The sequence below is a fragment of the Cyprinodon tularosa genome, unplaced genomic scaffold (assembly GCF_016077235.1).
Source record: "Cyprinodon tularosa strain WSP-4 unplaced genomic scaffold, ASM1607723v1 ctg382, whole genome shotgun sequence".
Taxonomy (NCBI): domain Eukaryota; kingdom Metazoa; phylum Chordata; class Actinopteri; order Cyprinodontiformes; family Cyprinodontidae; genus Cyprinodon; species Cyprinodon tularosa.
In genome coordinates, this window is record NW_024039099.1 from 431921 (window position 1) to 450999 (window position 19079).

The following is a 19079-nucleotide window of genomic DNA, read 5'->3' on the forward strand; positions in this document are numbered from 1 at the left end:
ACAGAAAATTACTGAATCATTACCTGTGAAACGTCAGGGACGTTGCTGAATAAGTATACTGGAGAGTAACAGCATCATCACGCAGCATGTTATTGTTTTAGACAGGTCTGAGCATCCTGTACTCCAAAAACTGCAGTGATATTAGACAATTGTGTGTGTAGTATTAATTACCTGTCCAAGAGAAAACTGGCAACTTGAGCGTCACTTTGAAAACCTTTTTCCTCCATCGTGTAAATGCCGTGCCAATGTTGATCCGTGTTTTTTGTCGTTTCTTGTCACGCTTGCGTTTATTCTCGTTGTGTTTCCGCTTCTTAGATGATGGGGGTTCGGTGTCCGCCGCTTTTCGTTGTGATACAGAGTAGGCATGATCCTCCATTCGTCTGATGTTTGGCCAAACAGTTTGCAAAGGCGCTCACGCCTGCCGCCTTGTTCACCTTTCTTGTTACTGAGGCGTAGTATACCTGCTTCTTCTTCTTCTTTGGTTTCAGGCAGACTAAACGCTTCTCAGGCATAATACTGCCATCTACTGTTCAGTACCGTCTCAGTTAATCTCTCTCAACTTGCCGTAGTTATTTTCGAGCGTAATGGGAGATCTCGCAATCGCTAGTTTGTTGGCTCTGCGCTGCCGTAGCGCAAAGATGTCTGCCCCCATGGCTGCGAGACCCGCTCCTATGTAATTATAAATAACGAATTCTAAGGCAACGCAAATATTATGGTTAAAAGGCTGAGCTCATAGGTGATGATAAATAACATAGTTATGTATAATATATTAAATTTCTGACTTTATATCCCTGTAATTATTACACACTGTAGCTTTAAGTAAAGAAGTGTTTATACTTTGTTGTTGACACCACTGCTAAATATACAGAGAAATTGGAAAAATGTTCACGACTTAGACATGTTTCCTTCCATTGGAGCGAATTAACCATGCAACGTGTGATGTCATCATCTGCTTAGATTATGCTTGGATGTGATCAACAGGAAGTAGCGTTAGCAAACTAGTGAGGACCCCAGATCAGTAATATCTGAGATTTTAATAAAAGCCTCTCAGCTAGTATTATGGTGCATGTGATTTGGAGACGTCAAAACAGAAATGGGATTATTGGGGAAACAGCCATTCAGTCAAGTGGGGTAAATATTAGCTACGTCAGAACCTACTTGACAGATGTGTTTGGAGCAAAATGCTTCTCCAACTTAGCTGAATTAGCCGGTAACAAGTAACTGAATCAAGTTGATCCAACTTAATTTATACGTTTATAAAGTTGAAAACTTAAATAAAATAAGTAGGGCAAACTAAAATTCAATTACTTGTTACAGATTTAAGCTATTCATTTAAGTTTGGGGCAGCATTTTCTTCTGAGTGCCAAAAAACACAACAAGTGAATATAAAACCTTTAGAATTTTGCTGTTTCTATCAAGCTCTTCTAATGCGAATCTTCAAAATGCAAACAAACATTGATGGAAACACATAATATTGGGTTTTACTATGGTTTCCTGCTTTTTTTGACTGCTTCAATCATGCTGTTTTTAATGCTACTAAAACTATGCTCCATCTGTGTTGCAGAGCAGGAAAGTTCCGCAGCAAAGCCTCCAAACGTCAGAATGCAGACGTTCAGGTCGACCATACCTGACAGCTGCATTCATCGTGGATACTTCTTACAGCAACAGTTAAACTGCAGCGATATTTTTCCAAACAATGAGGCTATCACCTTGGAGATTACATCACTCTGACTTACATGTCCGAGTTCTGAGGCAAGTCCGACAAACCTTAATAATAATTATATGACATGTCATCTCAGGGCACTTTCCAGTTCACCAGATCATCCAGTCAGATTGATCCAAAGTTTTCTATCTAAGGAAAACCAGCTGATTGCATCGACTCATTGACTCTTCAGCAATCCCTCACACTAAGCATGCTTGTAGCGACAGTGGAGAGGAAAAACTCCCTTTGAACAGGAAGAAACCTCCAGCAGAACCAGGCTCAGTGTGAGCGGCCATCTGCTGAGGCCCACTGGGGTTCAAGGAGACAGAAGCAGACATAGAAAAAGAAGCATGGATACAAAAGGCAACTGTCAACTGAGCCAGCTCCAATTATAGAGTGAAATAAAGTGGAATAGAGTGGAACAAATGTAGAACAGAGTAGCTGAAGGAAAGTTTTGAAAATAAGATTCACAATTGCTAAAAAATTAAAGTTAACTTTTTAAATTATCAATATATTTAAAGGGTCATTCATGTGTTGATTGAATAATTAATTCATTAATACAAAATATTTTATATATATGTGACTTGAGCAATAAGGTTAGTAATAAGATGAGACAAACAAAGGAAGGATTTGTCGCAGTATGTGAAGTAAACATCATACAACTATAAGTGGATTACCTTAAAACCAGCATTGTGATAACTTTTCTGTTAGAATAAAAAAACGAGATTCATAAAAACAGGCTTTTTTTTGGAAAACAGGTTTTTAATCTCAGTGAGGCTTTAGCTGTTCAGAAAAGGTTGTCATCATTAAGAACTGCTAAATCAGAATTGGGCAAAAGGCAACCATACCTACTACAGGTATGAGGCACATACAAAGACCACAGAAAACAGAGACAGAACAGAGACACAAAGAAGAGAGAAAAACCCAGAAAAAGAGAGGCAGAAGAGAGAGGGTAATAAATAGGAGTAAAGCAAGTAAAGCCTGTCAGTAATAAGCTGTAGTTTCTCGCTTTTCATAACCAACTACCAGTTTTAGTCCGTGAGGCAGACAACCTGTCTACTTTAAGGCTAGGCTTAAAACTTTCCTTTTTGATAAAGCTAATAGTTAGAGTGGCTCAGGTTATCCTGAGCTATCTCTATAGTTCTGCTGCCATAGGCTTAGACTGCTGGAGGACATAGGGACCCCTTTTTCATCATTCTGCTTCATTCTATCTCTATTCTCCCACTCTGCAGAATCTATTAGTTCAATCTCTAACGTTCTGCTCTCTCTGCTTTTTCTCATAGTAGCTTCATCTGGTCTGTTCCTGTTTGGCTGTGACTCCATCCTGGAGAGAAATATCAGCTGTGCTGCTGCCATCAACACCTTTGTTTCTAGATGTGGAATGGAGCTTGGCCTGTTTTCCAGTGTAGTCCTGTTTCTCTGACTGTGACTAACTGGATGTGCTCTCTTCATCCTCTGACATGGGAGCTGGCTCGGAGCTCGTCTGCCTGGCTGTGTGTTTCCTGGACGGGGCCGCCTGTGGAGCTGGTTGACAGTTGCCTTTTGTATCTAGGCTTCTTTTTCTATGTCTGCTTCTGTCTCCTTGAACCCCAGTGGGCCTCAGCAGATGGCCGCTCACACTGAGCCTGGTTCTGCTGGAGGTTTCTTCCTGTTCAAAGGGAGTTTTTCCTCTCCACTGTCGCTACAAGCATGCTTAGAGTGAGGGATTGCATTCAAGTCAATGAGTCGATGCAATCAGCTGGTTTTCCTTAGATAGAAAACTTTGAATCAATTTAACTGGATGATCTGGTTGAACTGGAAAGTGCCTTGAGATGACATGATGTGAATTTGACGCTATATAAATGAACTGAATTGAATTGAAATTTAATAATATCAAACATCAAATATAAAACAGATAGCTGTTATTTAGCCAGTGTGGAGAGCTGTTATCAGCTAATCTCTAAAGCATTCTCACATAAACAGACATATTAAGAATCAATCTATCAATCTCATTATTCAAAGTTTTTTTTTTTTCTCATTCTTCTTTATTTGAAACAAAACAAAAATAAATGAGGAAACTGGTAAAAACTTAAACATAAGATGGGTTCAGTTACAAATTAAACCTTAGAAATAAAATAAAATGCTTTTTCAAATAAAATAACTTCACACAGGACAACGACGTAAAAAGGATCTTAACATAATTAAATAGATCGGAGTTGTATCTGAAAAACTTCTAACTTAAAGTCATTTTGACAAACTTTACAACTAGCAGTGTGTGTTACTGTGTGTATTTTAGAGAAAGACAGAGATAAGGTGATGATTGAGCTTACCACCCAGGCTCCAGGACAGGCATGCTTGGACCATCTGAATGTAGCAGGCGAAGAAGATGAGCAGGAGGTAAAGTCTGTTTACGTGTTTAGATATCCTAGAGGTTCTCTAAAGGTCACCAGATTGGCAAACCACTCGGATGTTTCTGTTACGTCCCAGCAGCCTTTAATATCTTTGCTTAAATGGGGATATTTCCTTTCCTTGAATTCAGTAGTGAAATCCAGATCCATATAAAATGTGTTACATAATTAATTAATAATAATTATTTTTCTGAATATGCTTATTTCTATGTAATTTCTATGGTGCCTCCATTGCATAGGTAATCTTTGTAAAATTCAAAATCTAACATTTTTAAAAGATTTTCAAAACTCTTGCTTAAGCTTTTTTTTTCTGGCCATGGCACTATGCCCGCCACCATCAAGGAACAAACAAGGTACAGTCTAACCTGTTGATTTCCTAAACTTAGAGTCATGGATCATCAAGTACAAGGTCTTGAGATTATCTGCAGGAATTAAACTAAACATAAAAACATACAGCATATTTATGTGTTTGAAGCATGGGCGTAGGTTTGCATAGGGACCATAGGGACATGTCCCTACCAAAATTTTGAACCGACCTAATTGTCCCGACCAATAATTGGATGTGAGCAACATGTTTATAATTTCCAGCAGTAGTTGTTGCAGCAGTGGCTTCTTTTCCTCTCGCAGCTCCTCTGCCTGCTCTCTCCTGTCCCTTTCACGCAGCAGCGCATGGAACTGCTGCGCTGTTTAACTCAACTCTCATTGGTTGTTCTGCCTTAGGTTCCGCCTTCTCTCTCTCTGATTGGCTGTTTTCTAGTCCTGGTGTGCTTGGAGCACAACATTGAAAATTTATTCACACTAGAATGCTGCGGTTACTACAATAAATATTAGGCTACAAAACCAGTCCCAATTAAAAAAATGATTATCATGTACACTAAAAAACAAAAACCTTTTTTTTTCTTTTATAAAGCGAAATATTCTGATTCAGCCAGGATTTCTGAAGACACAAAATGGGCAAATAAAGGCTGTAAGCATCAACATTTCTAATTCTTATCCACAGCCAACTAAAAAAGAAAAAGTGAGTGTTTCCTTTTTACCGATATTTAGTTGCTATTACTGGTTTCATTTTTTTATGACTCTTTGAGAAAGTTCAGGTATAATTATTAGCAGGTGTTATTTCTCTTATAGAGTACAACAACAAGAAATGGGGCCTAAACATCTGCTGTTTTTCGTTTAAAAGGCATAATTAGGGTTCCACATAATAATGGTTCTATTTTATTGACTATTTATTTCAATTCAATTCAATTCAGTTTATTTATATAGCGCCAAATTCACAACACATGTCATCTCAAGGCACTTTACAGTTCAACCAGATCATACAGTCAAATTGATACAAAGTTTTCTATCTAAGGAAAACCAGTTGATTGCATCGACTCAAATACAATCCCCCACACTAAGCATGCTTGTAGAGACAGTGGAGAGGAAAAACTCCCTTTTAACAGGAAGAAACCTCCAGCAGAACCAGGCTCAGTGTGAGCGGCCATCTGCTGAGGCCCACTGGGGTTCAAGGAGACAGAAGCAGAGATACAAAAAGCAGCTGTAAAAGGCGGCCCCGTCCAGGAAACACGCAGCCAGGCAGACGAGCTCCAAGGCAGCTCCCATGCCAGAGGACGAAGAGAGCACATCCAGCCAGTCACGGTCAGAGAAACAGGACCACACTGGAAAACAGGCCGATCTCCAACATCTATAAACAAGGGTGTTGATAGAAGCAGCACAGCTGATGTTTCTTTCCAGGATGACGTCACAGCCAAACAGGAACAGACGAGGCAAAGCTACTCTGAGGAAAAGCAGAGAGAGCAGAAGGTTAGAGATTGAACTAACAGATTCTGCAGTTAGGAGAACAGAGATAGAATGAAGCATAATGATGAAATGGGGGTCCCTATGTCCTCCAAAAGTCTAAGCCTATAGCAGCATAACTATAGAGATAGCTCAGGATAACCTGAGCCACCCTAACTATAAGCCTTATCAAAAAGGAAAGTTTTAAGCCTAGCCTTAAAAGTAGACAGGGTGTCTGCCTCACGGACTAAAACTGGTAGTTGGTTCCACAGGAGAGGAGCCTGAGAACTAAAAGATCTGCCTCCCATTCTACTTTTAGAAATTCTAGGAACCACTAGTAAACCTGCAGATTGAGAGCGAAGTGCTCTGTTAGGAACATAAGGAACAATCAGATCTCTGATATAAGATGGAGCTTTGCCATTTAAGGCTTTATATGTGAGAAGGAGGATTTTAAATTCTATTCTGGATTTAACAGGAAGCCAATGAAGAGAAGCCAGGATAGGAGAGATATGATCTCTCTTTTTCATTTTCATCAGAACTCTGGCTGCAGCATTTTGGATCAGCTGAAGGCTTTTAACTACAGTTTGTGGACTTCCTGATAGTAAAGAATTACAATAGTCCAGCCTTGAAGTAACAAATGCATGGACTAGTTTCTCAGCATCACCCCTGGACAGGATATTTCTAATTTTTGCAATGTTCCTCAGATGAAAGAAGGAAATTCTAGAAACCTCTTTGATCTGGGATTTAAATGACAGGTCCTGATCAAAAATAACACCAAGATTTTTTACTTTATTATCTGAAATCAGTTTAATCCCATCCAAATGAAGTGACTGGCTAATCAGCTTCTTTTTCAGAGACTCTGGTCCAAAGACTATAACTTCTGTTTTATCTGCATTCAGAAGCAGAAAGTTAAGAGTCATCCAGGTTTTTATGTCTTCAAGACATGCCTGTAATCTATGTAATGGGTTAGCTTAATCTGGATTATAGACAGATATAGCTGGGTATCATAAGCATAACAGTGGAAATTAATCCCATGCTGTCTAATAACTCTACCAATTGGGAGCATGTATAAAGTAAAGAGAATTGGTCCTAGCACTGATCCCTGTGGTACTCCACAGGTAACCTTTGAGCGTGTTGAAGATCTATCATTAACATAAACAAACTGAATTCGATCAGATAGATAAGATTTAAACCAGTCTAGTGCTGTTCCTTTAATTCCAACAAAATATTCAAGTCTTTCTAAAAGAATATTATGGTCAACTGTATCAAATGCAGCACTAAGATCCAACAGGACGAGCACAGATACAAGTCCATTATCTGAGGCCATGAGAATATCATTAGTGACTTTCACCAGAGCTGTTTCAGTGCTATGATGAGCTCTAAAGCCAGACTGAAACTCTTCTATTTATACTTCTAGAAATAGGATAAAGACAAGAACAAACAAAGGAAGAATCTAAACATTGATTTTATCTTACATAGATTTCCACACATTTTATAAGTAAATTAGTACAAACATTAATGTCTGGTAAAAATGCTTGAATCTGGCTGTTTATTTTGGATAATGTTAAATTACAGATAAGATAGTGTTATATTGTCTTTTATAATTGTTAAAAATGATTTTATATTTGAATACGGTACAATTAGGCTCATTCTTAGTGTTGTGTTTGTAGATGATGCCACTAAAAAAGAAAATACAGTAAGGAGCTATTTAAACAGTCAGACAGTAAGCAATATAGGACAATGATAAAAGGTTGTGTTACATTTAATCCTTTACTATTAAAAACACAGTTATACATTATATGATTATAGGAAACACAGATATCCAGTAATAATGATGCAGGGCAGCTTGTAGGTGAAGCAGCTGCCCTTCAGTGCTTCAGGTGATGTCTAAATAAACCAGGTGAAACTAAAATATTTCTTATATATATATATATATATATATATATATATATATATATATATATATATATATATATATATATATATATATATATATATATATATATATATTGTATTTTTACAATTTTTGTATAATTACTGATCTAAGTGGATTGCTCTGTAGGGGAAAGGGACATTTTACATTTATATTATGTTTTAAAGTCTCTATTCTCCAGTTAATGATTAATCACATACTAAATTAGTTGACGATTATTGAAATAATCAATTAATACGATTAATTTTTTCAGCCCTAGATAAAATAGATTAAATGGGCTATACAGAGTAACTACAGCCCAGATATTCAAATTTTATAGTGAAGTTAATATTTTAATGAATGTATTATTTTGCTTGATACAGAGAGAGCATAGTAGGTAAAATATAAGAGTGGGGTTTAACTCTGCACAATTGTATATCTTCAAAAGAAAATATTGTATTTACCTTCTCTATTAGTCATGCAAATGAAACCATTTACAAAGTGGAAAACAGTCCTAATTCCACATTCATCAGAGCCTGTGATACTTCAAACATTGATAAACAGCATCTAATGAGTGTAGAGCTTATAACATTTTTATTAATGTAGCAAAATGATGCTTTTCTCTTTTAACAATTAATTCGTCTTATCAGTACGGATGCTCACATCGAGCATAAAAAAGGGCACGCATATTGCAGCACCAATGACACCAGACCAATAGTGTCCCCACCAAAGTTCAAATCAAACCTACGCCCTTGGTTTGAAGATATACAAACCGCATGACAAAAGGCTTAAATCGGAGGCAACTGTTGAACATTTTGGTCATCAAATGTTTGCTCTTTGTTCATGAGGTCTAAGTGTAAAGCTGAATCTTACCGAGATTTGCTGGCTCTCCTCAAAGCCAACGCTGATTGGACGTTCGTTTGGTGAACGGCTCCAAATTTTCTTCAACGGAGAGTCTCCAAACTGATTAGCGAGTGAAATCTTGAAAGCTCGCAAGATCAGGATGGTCTCACGAGGCTACTCTCGCCTCCCTTCTATGAGTCAAGACTCAGAACAGAAGCACCCAGAATTCAAGGCAATAAAGATAGTGGGACTACTCAAAAGAGTTTATGTAAAATACGGATCTGCAGATCTGCAGTAGCAGAGGCTAGAGAGTCTAAGGCAGAAATCTCTGCCGGAGAGAAACACATGTTAGTGACCACAATAATCTGACGGAGGATGTTAATGAACTTGTGAGTCATTCACCTGGTTTAGGGTTTAGCCCATGTCCAGAGAACGAGGAAGGATCCAGCCGGTGGACTGCCAACAAGATGCGGCGGGTACTGCACCAAAGTGTCCCAGATACTGCAGCCCCGGAGAAAATGCAGGAGTCCGAAGTAAGATCAGGCAAACGGATCAGAACAGGAAGGCTCAGAGATCCAGGAGTACAAAATGTTCAGAAGGGAACAGGCAGGCTCAGTCGTTGAGGGGCAGAACAGGTCAGGATCAGGTAATCAGTAACATTATGGTTATGGTAAAAAAACTCTCACCACTGAGATCAGGCAGGCTCAGTGGTAGAGAGGCAGAGCAGGTCAGGATCGGGAAATCAGAAACACCAAGGAACTCTAAAAACACTTCTAAAACTGGCTATAGAGAAAAAGAATAAACTCGCGCTGATGACTGGATGCAAGCGCCTCAAATAGAGGCAGGAGCAGGTGGATCAGATGAGAGGTAATGAGCAACCGGGCAGAGTTAGACAGGTGAATGGAATGACTAATTAAGCCAGTCATTAGTGCCAATCATGACATTATGGGGAGATTATTCCCAGCATAAGGCAGGTGATATCTGTATTGTATCAACATTGTTTGTTGTCATGTGTTATTATGTTGGTTTTAATCCTGCTGTGTTACAGCCTCTACTGAAGGAACTTTTATTTAAACAGTTTTGGATTGCTAATTTTAGGCTAATATCACGGCTGCCTTTTATTTCTACCATTGAAGAAATCTGCTGCTTATCTAATTCATGGAGTTCCCCAGGGGTTAATCTTCACTCCCCTAAATGTGTCCTTTTACTAGTTCTTCTGGATTCGATTTTCTTTTATTGCTATAACTAAAAATAAATCAAGACTTCCTGTCAAATTAGTTCTGTTGTGCCTTAATATCATCAAAACATAGATAGCCTTAGACTTTTTAAATATTCACAATAAAAAGAGTAGTGTCCATTTTCCATAGCAGCCAATCCCCTTTATTGATTGATTTCTCTAAAAACTCCCCTAAAAATGCATCTTTATTTCTTGGCTTTTGGCACAACCTGAGATTTTTGTTTTCTACTGTTGTATTATTTCATTGATTTCCTTGATTTTTAATGCTTTGTTCTTTGTTTTTGCATTAAACATTTTTTATCTTACATGCGCAGCACTAAATAACTATAGAAATATAAAACAATAAGATAGATCTGTACATTAAGGTCAGGATGTATAAGAGCTGTCGGTTCCCTTGATTGGCATCAACACTAAGAAATCTACTGCTTCGGTCCATGTGAATGAGTCCAGGAATGCCCAACAATAACAACAGAGGAACCTTACTGTCTAAACCGTGTGTCATTTTTCTGTTTGTGACGTTTGAAACCTTGACCGATGCTTTTTGTGAAGAATATAGACAAATTTACCATGTGCTTGAATTGTAAGAGAAAGCAAGTTGTTCATAGTTCAGATACTAAATCCTTTGCTGCTCATCTGTCTCACAGGGTTCCCACAGGGATAAATCTTTGGTCCCCTCCATTTGTTTTCCTTTATCTATATTCTTCCTTGCTATTTTCAAGACAGTCAGATATAAATGAATAAACAGTGCTGCTCTTTACACTAGTTTAATTTTTACCGTGCTTAAACTGTGTTTTGCATGTCTATGTTATCTGTTCTCTTCTTCAATAAAGTTTCATATAAAAGAACCAAACAGAATCTAATCTCTCTTTCTCTCTCTCCCTCTTTTTCTCCCTGTCTCTCTCTCTCTCTCTCTATATATATATATATATATATATATATGGATATATATATAGGCATAATATGGTCAAACTGACCTTTTAAAGTGCTTTAAATCCTGTGTTTCTAGCTCAATTCAATTTCAATTCAGTTTATTTCTATAGATCCAATTCACATCATGTCATCTCAAGGAACTTTCCAGTTCACCAGATCATCCAGTCAGATTGATTCAAAGTTTTCTATCCAAGGAAAACCAGTTCATTGCATCGACTCATTGACTCTTCAGCAATCCCTCACACTAAGCATGCTTGTAGCGACGGTGGAGAGGAAAAAATCCCTTTGAACAGGAAGAAACCTCCAGCAGAACCAGGCTAACACAACAATACACAGACGCCATTATTGGAAACTCTTCTCATTGTCATTCTTCAGTTATTCAATGACAAAAGACACAAATTTGTACTTGATGGACTGAAAAGAGATTTATTTGAGGTAGTTTTCATCAGATAGAAACTGGACATGATTGAAAGTCACTTTAAAGCAGCAATACTAATAAAACTCAGTCAAACTGCCCTCATTTAGAAAAAAAATCTTAAAAAATATTTTTAAATATTCATTTTTTGCCAACTAAGGAGAACAATATTAAACAGGTGGGAAAAATAGCTCACAGACGTAATGAACAAATTTCAAGTGTTCAGTCATTCTCATCTTGTCAGGTTTAGTAAATTCTCATCAGAGCGAAAACAACTTGATAAAGGAAACACATCTTTGAACATCCAACTAAAACTCACAAACATTTTGGTGAAGTGGGAAGGAAAAGTATAACAACACAAATATCCTTCACATTGTTTTTTTAACATATCAACCCCACAATAAAGAAAACATTTTAACAAGTAGAATGTCCAAAACTTTAATTCAATGATAGGACTGAAGCCATAGTCTGGTGTTATTTTAGAAAAGGAAAGTATGGAAATCTGACCAAGATCTGAGTTTATCTACTAGACTGTTCTTATTGGAGTGCACAGTTATATGCCGTCAGAAACTGAATTTGAATTGCTCAGGCTGAATTTGTCTCCAACGTAATTTGAAATTAAATCCTTTAGTTTGACATTGAGTTTCAATAAACGGAGAAAATAATGGCTTAAAAATGACTTCATTTGCTTTCAAAATGTTTTGTTCTGTATTGAAAATCCAATTTGCATTATTTTTTTTTTTTTTAACAGATTCAGTTTTATAATTCAATTTCACTTCACAAAATCGTGTTTTCTTGTCTTGGACAACCAGAGTTGTCAACAGAGATGGCAAAAGTACTCACTTTCCATACTTGAGTAAAAGTACAGATACTTGTGTTAAAAAATACTCTGGTAAAAGTGGAAGTACTGATTAAACTTCTTTACTCAAGTAAAAGTAACAAAGTACAGGCTTGTAAATTTACTTAAAGTATAAAAGTAAAAGTAGAAACCACTTTTTTCATGCCGTTGCCTACATTTTAAATGGATGTCTGCCAATAGGACTAGATCTCCGTTGTGTTCATTTTCAATCATCTCGTCGTCCATGCTACTATGCTAACGCCACCGCCACCAAGCTGCAATGATTTGCCGCCAATGAATACCGCCGAATCTGTCGATTCATCTTGTAGTGGTGCGTCAAATGCAACGTAGATTCCCATCCAATTAGATTGAATTTGGTATTGATGACGTGAAAAATAACGATAACTCCATTGAAATGATTCAAAACTAAAGTAACGAGACAATTTTTAAAAATGTAAGCAGTAGAAAGTACAGATATTTGTGTAACAATGTAAGGAGTAGAAGTAAAAAGTCGCCATTAAAATAAGTAGTAAATTAAAGTAAAAATATCAGAAAAATCTACTTGAGTACAGTAACGAAGTATTTGTACTTCGTTACTTCCCATCTCTGGTTGTCAACCGGAGTAATCAATCACAGATACGTGGATTGACATGTTCCCATTATGCTAAATTTATAATTCATAGCTGAAGCGCTGAAGCGTTCATGAGCTTGGTGGGTCACTTACCATGTCAAACTTATCAAAGGGGAAATGCTGAAGGGCATAACACCGGTGGCACTATGCTAATTTAGCATCTTTAGCTAATTCAATTCAATTCAGTTTAATTCTATAGCGCCAATTCACATCATGTCATCTCAAGGCACTTTACAGTTCACCACATCATCCAGTCAGATTGATTAAAAGTTTTCTATCTAAGGAAAACCAGCTGATTGCATCGACTAATTGACTTGAAGGCAATCCGTCACAATAAGCATGTTTGTAGCGACAGTGGAGAGGAAAAACTCCCTTTTAACAGAAAGAAACCTCCAGCAGAACCAGGCTCAGTGTGAGCGGCCATCTGCCTCATAGCCGCAGCTGTTAGTTAGCCCAAACTAAGGGCTTAGATTTGGGCCTGCCATTGAGGGGGTTAAGCTCTCCGTCTATTGATTTATTGAATCATTTTGTTTTGTAATAGTCAGGCTAACTGTTCACAGTCCTGGAAAGAAGTGCAAATTAAGACTCCTCCATTTCAGGCAAAATGCCAGTCAGCCTCAGCCTGTGAGCATAGTTGGGAAGTTGTTTTGTCTCGTGTTTCATTTGACTCATTATCAGGTTGTTGGTAGAGCAGGCAGTCATAATATGGAATAAAATAGAAAAGCAATGTTTGTTTTCAAGATGGACATATAACAGGATTTTCTAAACTTACTTGTACTTCTAAATGTTTTCTCTTTTATAAGATAGTAGCTTATTTATTAATAATCCTGGGCTTCAGCCCGAAAGCCACAGACAGCAGGCTTAACCAAAACCAGGAGCAAAGATGTTACTCTCTGCTAAAAGACCCAATTTCCTAATTCCCTAACTTGTCCAGATTTTAATCTAGGTTTAGTTTTTCTTCTAAAGTTGGATTTTAATGCTGCATCTCATTAAATTGTTTACTCTATTATTCACCTTCATTAGTTGCATCCATCCTTGTGGTTTGTTGTTCAATTTCAGGAGGAAACTTAACTATAAAACATAATGCCAATATAGGAAAACGCTATTTTCAATGCAACAGATTTATATAAGTAATTGAAAATTATTTCGGTTTTTCAATTTAGTGAAATTCACTGTCAAATTAATGCTTTTAATTTGAAATGACATAAATACAGATTCAGTTGGATCATCTCAACTTCAGTTTCTGATGGTACACAGCCCACAGCTGCCTAAACAGTCTGAAAAACTTATTTGGTATGTATCTTAAATAACTTTATTAATTGTGAAATTATACTAAAATAAAGGGGGGTGAATTTCAGCTATAATTAACTATATCTGAAATTTAATCACAGTGAACTCCTTTATCTCTTTCTTAGTTTCTAGATCTGCCAGCTAAGATGAAACAACATAAAAATAATTGTAGACCATTGGATTTATTGACTAATGGAAATAAAAAAGCTATTATTTAAAGTCCAGAAATTTCTTCTTTTATTCAACAAATTAGACAGTATTACAGTCATTGAAAAACTATGTTTTAAAAATAAATTCTATCATCTTAAATAACCCCATTCCCTGTTAACCCTTTCAATTCTCATCATTACTTCATCATTTTAATCAAGAGGTTGGTATTTTAATTTAAGGCTTTGAAACTTGCTCTATAGTCTATATAGTGAGCTTTAACTTATATATTTGTATATGTTGCATAAAGTGAAAGTAAACTTTGACTTTAAAGACATTGTGATAATTGACTAAGTTTGCTTTAGATTATCATTATTCCAAAATTCCTTTTTGCATCTGAGATCCGCAGGCCTACCATTAGGTCTAGTGTAGGATGAGCTGTTGAGACTTCCTTTTTTGACACTAACATAACAAAAAGATTGAATAAAAAAATCATAAATGGAAGATTAATAACAGTTTCTCCTTCATGTAACAAAATAACAAAATACAAACTCTTTGAGGGCTTAAATGGCTGCTATTATTGCCCTGGATTTGTTGTAGGATCTATAAGAACGGAAACAGTGATAAAAAGTCTTGGTGATCAGCCACGTGCAGACTATGACTCAGAGCTCGGAGACGCTCCCGGTGATGTGGACAGTGAAGAGTGGTCCGTGTCCTCCAGCTCCTTGGTAAACCCACACCGGGTGTCAGATGAGTGGGAGCGCGCACTCGTGCCCGTGCTCTCCCGCTCCCGTTTCTTCTGCTTCATCCGTCTGTTCTGGAACCAGATCTTTACCTGGGTCTCGTTCAGTTCGAGCGTTGCCGCGATCTCCACGCGCCGCGCGCGCGTGAGGTACTTGCTGAAGTGGAACTCCTTCTCCAGCTCCGTCAGCTGCCGCGTGCTGAAATTGGTGCGCATGGCGTTATTGTGGACTCCTAGGAGCCCAAAGTCCGTCGCTTTGACTGAGAACAAAGAGAAAACACGTCATACATCAGTTAAATGAATTTATTTGATCAAATCAACCTGTAATAAAATAAGAAATTACATGTAAAATTGTAGAAAACCGTATTTAATGTGTCACTTTTGCTGTATATTAATTATTTCAATTCAATAAAAAATTTTAAACGTTCATCTTTGTGTAAAATATTCTGGACGTTTCCTCAGATCTTTGTGGATTCTTCCTCCTAACTGCATACATATGAAAACACAAAGCAGTTGGCTGAGAGGCTGGGGCAGGGGACTTTGTTTTAACAGATAACAGAGCAGGACTTCCCATGGAGAAATAACCCGTCTGTTAGATCCATTTGAGAAAGAGAGGATCAGGTGTCGGGAACCACAGTGGCGTCAGAGCAATTGTTAATGGTTAAAGGTTTGAGGGGAAAAAACAACAACAAATTCTAAGGTGCAATTAGGCAGGGGGGTTAAGTTTCTCTCTTTATATATATATATATATATATATATATATATATATATATATATATATATATATATATATATATATATATATATATATATATATATATATATATATATATATATATATATATATCCTGGGTGAATGAATAAACCAAATGAATAAATTGTCACCTGTTTTCGGGGGGTTCCTCTTCACTTTCATCCAGTCAAATGTCTGCCCCTGTCCCGCCTGCTGGTTCTCCTCATCCTCCCTCCCTCGCTCCTGGGACCCCGGCAGCTCTCCGTACCCTGCTGCCTGTGGGAAGCCCAGGTAGCCCACCGCTTCCAGGCCTGCGCCGATCTGCTGCGGGTACTGGGAGCTACCCAGAGGGCCCTGAGGCCCGCAGTAAGCCCCGGAAAGGGCGCTGTAGCTGGGGCCGACCGCTGGGGTCGGCGTGGGAAAGGCTGATTGATGGTAGTAGCTGGAGGCAGCGGACTCCTCCATAAAATACTGAGGCTGGATAGAAGTTGAAGGACCCGTAACGGCTACATACTCTGAGTTTGTAGCACCTGCCTGGCCTGCATAGGCCCCGGAGGAGCACCCACTGCCGTTAGTATACTGTGTCAATAATCCACCCTGCGCGCTTTGGTTCTGGTGATGATGGAAGCCATTATGCGCGTGTTGATGCTCGACATGATTTATTGGATGCTGATGATGATGATGGTGGAGGTTCACCCCTCTGGATGGTGGTGTCCCTCCAATGTCCGCCGCGGTGTTCCCATACATCCCTCCATCTGCGCCGTAACCGCTGTTACCTCCGGTCCCGTTCACCGGGACAGAGGAGCCGCTGAGGCCCGTGTGGAGGGAGCCGGGGGTCACCGTGAGTCCATGGTGCTGGTCCAGAGGGAGGTGGTGGTGCAGGTTAGGAGGTTGGTATCCAGGTTTAGGGGCAGAGTAAGCACTGCTGCCAGCTCGGTTACAGATGGAGTATTCCACAAAAGAGTTCATGTTGTCCATGAACATATAAAGTTCTTCTGACTTCTCAGAAACACAGGACCACAAAAAGGAAAAACAATTATATTATGGGAAAAACTGAAGGAATCAAATTAGTTAAAGAAAATGATTTCATATGGAGACATTCAGAGGAAGATCTGGAATAGGCTAAATGATTGGAGGAAAGTGACCAAATGAGTTCAAATCGACCAACGGGACAATGTAGGTTTATAAAAACGATCCCACTGGGATGAAAAAGTGAAACTGGCCCGTCCTGAACAACAGAAACACTCATGAATCATGTCATCCGCGGAGCTGTGAGTCAGGCTGCTGATGCGTTAACGGAGGCCCCGCTGTCACTCAGCCCGCAACTTCCAGAAGCTCCTCTGTGCCACCGCAGAACCACGCGAGAAGACGCGTCCCTCACTTCTGCGCCATTCTGTCCCCTTTTCCTGCAGCCTCTCCGCTTCTCCTCTTCCTGCTTCACTCTGTCAACCTCTTCTTTGTTTTACTTGTTTTCCACTTCTTTTCTTCTCCTCTACCTCAGTCGCGGGTCACGTGACATGTCGCCTATGGTGTCCAGGGCAGCAGTTGTCAGCTGGCCACAGGAGAGTGTGTGTTTGCGGGTGTGTGTGTTGGGGGGGTACAGGAGGTGTTTTTTTTCGGTTCAGAAGAAGTGGAGCTGCCGTGCGCGCGCGCGCGTTGGCTCTGGCGCACATGCCTCATCCATCACTCTCCGTGACATTAGCACGACAAAGAGGCTTCAATCAAACCGGCCCATCAATCTGATATCAGCGCGGATCTGTCAGAGCAAAGAGAGGGCCGCGGAATAAAAGAGGAGCTGTGAGCCGGTCTGCAGACCTCCTCCCAGCGAAAAGCTCCCACAACATCTGAGAAACCTAATAAAAAAAAGGACAAACTACAGTATTCCACTCAGCAGACAGAGGCTGAGGGATTCCTCAAAGTTTATGATTTGTTCCGATAATAGAGCACACTCTATGAAGTGTAGTTCTATAATAATCTAAATACCAAAGGTTTGTTCACTAAAATGTTGTGATGGAGATTAAACTAATGGCTGAAATTTGAACAGGAAGCCACAGATGCAGCTACTGAAGGTGAATAAAAGGGTAAATAATAGGCTTAAAATCCAACTTTACAATAAAAAAACACACTAGAGTAAAATCTGCACTCATAAAAATCAAACATTAACTTTAGTTTAAATATCTTTGTTAACAGGTTCCACAAAAGTGTTTCTATGTTAGTTAAATGCAAAAACGTTGATCTAACTTTAAGTTAACACAATGTGAATTGACCCAATTAGATACAATAAATTATGAGCAACACGGGATATTTACCTCTTACACCCTCAGGGGGTATAAATAAGTAAATCACTTATAGCCTCACAGCTATTAGATTTAAGAAGAAACTTTTGGTACGTCTGTAAAGGTAAGATGTCATAGAATGGTTTTCTGGTCAGCACCATTGTAGCTTTGACCCTGCCTGAACTATTAGGGACAAAATACAAAATATTTTGCATTTTTTGAACCTCGCCAAAATTTTCTTTGAAATAAACATTGCAAAACACTACCAAAATATTATTTATAGCACAAAAAAGTAGTACAGACTTTTAAATCTAAATGTTGTGTAAAAATATACCAAATTTGGTATCAATCAGATGAATCATATTTATTTTAGAATGGTATTAGTGAGAAATTTCTTAGGCGGAGAGGCCATTTTGGCACATTTATCCAAAAATGTCACCAAACTGTGCCAAATGTGTTTTTTACATCAATACTGGGGGTTTGTTAAAATTACGAGGTCACGTAGTAGCTGGACCCACCGGTGGGTCCACAGGGTTCTAGGGGTTAATCCAATCTAATTAAGTTATGTTGCATGGACATAAATAATATATTTACAGTTTTAATATTTAACATTTGTCCTTTAAACATGTATATATTAAATTTAAGTTCCATTCATTAAAAAAAATTTTCATCCCTTTTATTTTATACTAATTAGTGTGACCTAATTCTAGATTGTCAACAGACACACAAATGAATTTAGCACACCCAACATATTTTTGGAATCGCCTTTATTTAACAATAATAATTTGACATTTTGTTGCAGCTGGGTGGAAAATACAGCCTAAGAAATTAACCCTAACAGACACAGGATGCAGCTTGGCTCCACACCAACAGTTCTAAGCTGCCTTTATGCAGCCCAATACAACAGGCCTGCAGTTCTTCTTTTTGTAACAGCATAACCTATAACACATGTGCTGCTATCAACGTTTTATTTCTAATATTAAGGAGGGAATGCAAATATATTAACAAACATCTCAAATTGTGTTGCAGCATTATTACCCAACATAAAGCACCTTGATGCCGCATAAAAAGTAAATATTTCTGATTCATTAATACAGCAGGCTTGCAGTTCTCAGTTTTTCTGTAACAGCTTAAAAGCCAAACCATAACAATACATATACTACTGTCAGCTTATGACCGATAAATAACCTGAGATGCTAACATTACAGCTCTTTTTTTTT

General features: G+C 38.3%; 1 protein-coding gene across 1 annotated transcript; it reads right to left on the minus strand.

Annotated features, from left to right (window-relative positions):
- Positions 1-14329: 14329 nt before the first annotated feature.
- On the minus strand, positions 14330-16603 carry hoxb1a (homeobox B1a). Its single transcript, XM_038297099.1, has 2 exons — positions 15736-16603; positions 14330-15110 (listed from the first exon to the last, which is right to left on the minus strand). Exons 1-2 carry the CDS (start codon positions 16565-16567, stop codon positions 14764-14766), a joined length of 1179 nt encoding a protein of 392 aa, XP_038153027.1. The 5' UTR covers positions 16568-16603; the 3' UTR covers positions 14330-14763.
- Positions 16604-19079: the final 2476 nt, after the last annotated feature.